The sequence below is a fragment of the Salmo trutta genome, chromosome 32, assembly GCF_901001165.1.
Source record: "Salmo trutta chromosome 32, fSalTru1.1, whole genome shotgun sequence".
Taxonomy (NCBI): domain Eukaryota; kingdom Metazoa; phylum Chordata; class Actinopteri; order Salmoniformes; family Salmonidae; genus Salmo; species Salmo trutta.
In genome coordinates, this window is record NC_042988.1 from 26959614 (window position 1) to 26965613 (window position 6000).

Here is a 6000-nt window from a genome sequence, read left to right on the forward strand (position 1 = left end):
AAAGCACTGGAGTGGGTTGGATAAATATGTAGCAGTGTTAACATATATTATAGTGATAAGCTGAATACGTCATGGTTCCACCGGTCACCAGAAGACAGCAAAGACTGTCCTAGAGATACTAATGACACTCAGGTGTGTTCTATTGTCTCATTATGATTCCCTGTTAAAAGAAGTATGTTTTCTGTTTTCCTTTGCAGAAGCTTGAATTGGGTGTGTCTGTCTCATGAGTGAGTTTTCCCAGTGTGTTTGTTGTTTTCCCAGTGTGTTTGTTGTTTTCCCTGTGATACTTTGTTTACCGGTTCTCAGTAAAGTATTATGTTTATCCTTTACCACAGATTCCTCGTCTGGTCTCTTCTTTAAACCTGTCACGCCCTGACCATAGAGAGCCCTTGTTTCTCTATGGTGTAGTAGGTCAGGGTGTGACTAGGGGGTAGTCTAGTTTAATATTTCTATGTTGTGTGCTAGTTTATATTTTCTATGTTGGTGTTTTGTATGATTCCCAATTAGAGGCAGCTGGTAATCGTTGTCTCTAATTGGGGATCATATTTAAGTAGCTATTTTTCCCACCTGTGTTTGTGGGATATTGTTTGGTGCTTGTGCCTGTGCACCATGTAGTCACGTTTAGTTGTTTGTTTATTTGATTTATTTGTTTTTGCTTGAAGTTTCACTTTGGAATAAAGATGTGGAACTCTACACACGCTGCACCTTGGTCCTGTCTTTATGACAACCGTGACAAAACCAGGACTGAAACTGTGCAAAAACTGAATATAATCGTGAATCAAGCACAAGTGCAACATATGGCCCTCCATGACTCAATATAATATAATAATATGAATTGAAGAACTGCTCTATAAAATACAACTTCTTATTGATACATTAGTACAATAAGTTTATGTCACTATAACATGTACACCTTCAGTCTTCACCAAAACATTTCTCAACAGTGCCAAGGTATGTAGCATTTAGAACTACGGGGAGCTATGGGGAGAAACATTTAACACCCTAGAGATGCAAATGTGTTTCTGGTTACATTGACCCAAGTTATCTTCCCATTTCTGTTGTCTGATTTAACTGCCCTCCACAGACCATCTACCTCATTCAAGACAACCACTCCCAGTCTGTGCTCCTACTTTTACAGAATTTTAGATCCGTCCCACAATGAGAGTTCTAGAATGTGTGTTCCTCCTGGCTCTCATCTCAGGTGTGTTATGTCTTTCCAGTGTAGTAGACAGGGGGGAGCTGTGCTACTTGGCTGGAGGGTCACATTCATCTGTTTTTCAGCTGTTCAGGGGCAGTCACTCATCTCTTCACCAGTGGTGAAGAGACCTGGAGAGTCAGTAACACTGTCCTGTACTGTGTCTGGATTCTCCATGGGTAGCTACTACATGAACTGGATCCGTCAGAAACCAGGGAAAGGACTAGAGCGGATTGGATACATTAACACTGGAACCACAGCTTATTATGCCCAGTTCCTCCAGGGCCAGTTCACCATCACCAAAGACAACTCTAAAAAACAGCTATACTTAAAGGTAAACAGCCTGAAGACTGTAGACTCTGCTGTTTATTATTGTGCCAGAGATACAGTGACACAGGATCCTGCAGTGCCATACAAAAACGTATCCACACATCCCAGTATGAGAGGCAATGAGCCATGTCTGTTGTTCAGACACACTCTCTATGAGAGAGCAGAAGTACTCAACAGGAGTGGAACAACTCTAACATCAATATTAAACCCATAAAGTAATCCACATACATTATAACCTGAAATGCACATTATTTACATGAACCCAAAGTCAACTTTACAGAATTGAGTACCGGATGTTGTCGAGGTGGGGAGCTGATCCGTAAGAAGTTAATGTGATCAGCAAACAGAAATATACTCAAACTAAATGCAGTAATGGACCATTTATAGATATTTGGGGAACTCCATAATAGATTCCCAAGAGGGGATAAGCAGTAAGAGATACATATAATTCAATACAACTTCTATTGTCCCACATAGGGAAATTTGCTTGTTTCTGTGCTGTTCAGCACTGTATAAAATATTAAACATATCTAATCTGAACATCCCATAGGAAAATCTGAAAATCAGCGAGCAGAATAGAGGACAGGGAGGGGAGATAATCAAGGAACAGAGCAAATGTATCCCTCTCATTCTCTATTTAAGCCTCTAGAGGGCGGTGTATGCAAAGTCTCCCTCCCCTTCATCCCTTTATAATCAGACACTCAGCTCTGGCCTCATTATAGGTAGCTTGGACTGACATTACAGCAAGCCCTGCACTAACCTGACAAGCACTGAACAATGGAACTGATGACTGTCTGGTGTTTAGTATTCATGGTGATGTCCATACACTGTAAGGGAGTGTGTGTTATCTTCACTAGAACAGTGCAAGTGTTCAGTAAACGTATTCCACACAGCTCATAATGACCTGTTTCTAAACTGATTATTAAAAACAGATAACTCAAACATAGGGGTCGGTGGAAACGGTAATAATAAACATGGGACATATGTAGCACTTTTCAAGGACCCAAAACTTCTTATTGATACACTGTCACACTGGGCGGCAGGTAGCCTAGTGGTTAGAGTGTTGGGCCAGTAACAGAAAGGTTGCTAGTTTAAATCCCGAGCTGACAAGGTAAAAATCTGTCGCTCTGTCCCTGAACAAGGCAGTTAACCCACTGTTCCTAGGCCGTCATTATAAATAAGAATTTGTTCTTAACTGACTTGCCTAGTTAAATAAAGGTTAAATAAAAAAATGGAAAACGATACGTGTCTATGTCACTATTACATGTACACCTTGAGTCTTCACCAAAATGTTTCTCCACAGTACCAATATACGTAGTATTTTAGACCACTAGATCTACGGAGAAAAACATTTAACACCATAGAGATGCAAATGTGTTTCTATTCACATCAACCCAAGGTCTCCTCCCATTTCAATAGTCTGATATAATTGCCCTCCACAGACCATCTCCCTCAGTCACGACAACCACTCCCAGTCTGTGCTTCTACTTTTACAGGACCTTAGAACCTCCCCACAATGAGAGTTGTAGAATGTGTGTTCCTCCTGGCTCTCATCTCAGGTGAGTTAACTGGAGCTATTTCTGTCCAGTGTAGGAGAGAGGAGAGGAGCTGTGCTACTTGGCTGAAGGGTCATGATCATCTAAACTCTCTGTCTGTTTTTCAGCTGTTCAGGGGCAGTCACTCACCTCCTCTGAGTCAGTGGTGAAGAGACCTGGAGAGTCAGTAACACTGTACTGTACTGTGTCTGGTCTACCCCTGAGCTGGTTACACTGGATCCGTCAGAAACCAGGGAAAGATCTAGAGTGGATTGGGCGCATTGACAGTGGCACTGGCACTATATTTGCCCAGTCCCTCCAGGGCCAGTTCACCATCACCAAAGACAACTCTAAAAACCAGCTGTACTTAGAGGTGAAAAGTCTGAAGACTGAAGACTCTGCTGTTTATTATTGTGCCAGAGACACAGTGACACAGGAGGCTGCAGCGCCGTACAAAAACTGATCAACACTGAACCCAGTATGAGAGGCAATGAGGCGCATCATTTTTTTTAAACACACACACTACAACAGTAGTGGAAACACTGTCCACTGATATCAATGTTATCCACATAAAACATCCACATACATTATGAACAGTGAAAATAACAATATTTACATTAACACATAAGTACATTTTATGCAACTCAGACTTCATATTAGCTATTCTGTTTTGAACATCTTTATCGGACAAAATTATATTAATGTGATCAGCAAACAAAAATAAACTAAAAACAGTAATTAACCAATTATAGATCCTTGAGGAACTCCTCAATAGACATCCAAGAGGGGATACTAATTGTATTGTCCCACATAGGCACATTTTATTGTTTCTGTACTGTTCTTGATTGTATAAAAGAAAATAAAAATTGTAGTCTGAACATCCCATATGAAAAATCTAAAAATAACAGAGAGGAATGCTGAGAATTTTCATGCCAAACCATAAAGTATGAAAGGTTTAAAAAGGCTTCTAAGGTTTTTCATTTCCACTTCAAAATGTCAGGTTCGATATAAATGTCCATTAATTATAATCCACATTTCCTGTTGCTGCAGGATAATTTCACTGGTGTAGAAAACTGCCTCAAATTAAGATCTATGCAATGTTGTGGTGATATTTCTGCAGCTTGAATCAAACAGGCTCCTGGGAAAGGACTGAAGTGGGTTTCCTATATTAGCAGTGGTAGTCGTTCTACTTCCCCTAGTCAGTTCATGGTCAGTTCACCATCTCCAGAGACAATAGCAAGCAGCAAGTGTATCTCCAGATGCTGTTTATTATTGATGCACGTCAAGACACAGTGACACAGGAGGCTACAGCATTGTAAGAAAATTGCTTGATCTGTCACTCTTACACTCTTAGAAAAAAAGGTTCCAAAAGGGTTCTTTGGCTGTCCCCCGTAGGAGAACCCTTTTTGGTTCCAGGTAGAACCCTTTTGGGTTGCCATATAGAACCCTCTGTGGCAAGCGTTTAACATGAACCAAAAGGGTTCTACCTGGAACCAAAAAGGGTTCTTCAAAGGGTTATCCTATGGGGACAGCCAAATAACCCTTTTGGAACCCTTTTTTTCTAAGAGAAGTGCTTGATCAGTTTTCTTACAACGCTGCAGCCTCCTGTGTCACTGTCTTGACGTGCATCAATAATAAACAGCACCTGGAAATACACCTGATGCCATTCAAAGTTAGTTAACCTGTCAAGGTATAGGGGGCAGTATTTTTGATTTCGGATGAAAAGCGTGCCCAGAGTAAACGTCCTAATACTCGGGCCCAGAGTCAAATATTTGCATATTATTAGTAGATTTGGATAGAAAACACTCTGAGGTTTCTAAAACTGTTTGAATGGTGTCTGTGAGTATAACAGAACTCATATGGCAGGCAGAAACCTGAGAAATTTCCAAGCAGTAAGTGGCCTGTCTGCGAATTTGTAGTTCTTCATTTGGTTCTCTATCGAAACTACAGTATCCGTGGGGTTGAATCCAACCCCAATAAACAAAACATAGAAATACAAAAGACTAGACAGAACATAGAAATACACTAACATAGAACAGTACCCAAAAACCCAGAAATAATAAATCAAACACCCTACTAAATAAACCACCACCCCGAACCACATAAAACAAATACCCTCTGCCACGTCCTGACCAAAATAAAAAACAAATACTCCCTCTACTGGTCAGGACGTGACACCCAGACAGTCCTAGCAAAATTCTTGCTTGATAAATTGCTCTTTGATGTAAAGCTTTTTATTTTTCCAGTTGTCATTGAAAACAATCACAGTATGGTACTTAAAGATAATACAAAGAAAAAAAGAAAAAAACAACCGTTTTTGTACCGTCGTCTTTGAAATGCAGGAGAAAGGCCATAATAAAATACTTTATCCCAGGCGCAATTTAGACTTTGGCCAGTAGATGGCAGCGCTGTACGTGTAAAGTTCCGGTGAACTATTGCATATCTATTCAAAATATTGTATCAAGACTGCTCAAATGTGCCTAATTCATACATTTTCATGTTCATAATTGTGCACTCTCCTCAAACAATAGCATGGTATTATTTCATTGTAATAGCTACTGTAAATTGGTATGTCTCTGTCCTGGGATTTTTTTTGTTTCATACAACCTCATGTTAATCACATTAGCCTACGTTAGCTCAACCAAGCCTGCGGACGGGACACCAATCCTGAAGAAGTCATCAGACCATCAACTATGACATCATGATGTAAATCCAGATCCCTCAGAGTTCATATATACTTCTGTTTTGCTGCTGACTTGTTGTCTTGTTGTCTTGTATGGAGCAGCTGAATTCATATCTCCACCGTCAGTATGAAGGGGAACCTTTACCTGTATGCCCTGTGAGGTCTGCTTGGTTTTATTTTCTCATAACTGTTTCGATCCCAAAGGTGAAGAAGCTGGATGTGGAGGTCCTGGGCTGGAGTGGCTACATGTGGTCTGT

General features: G+C 40.4%; 1 gene segment (V, D, J or C); it reads left to right on the top strand.

Annotated features, from left to right (window-relative positions):
• The first annotated feature begins 834 nt into the window (after positions 1 to 834).
• On the top strand, positions 835 to 4025 carry LOC115171598 (immunoglobulin heavy variable 3-74-like). The segment is given in 2 exon segments: positions 835 to 1201; positions 3189 to 4025. Coding segments are annotated over 2 exon segments (378 nt in total).
• Positions 4026 to 6000: the final 1975 nt, after the last annotated feature.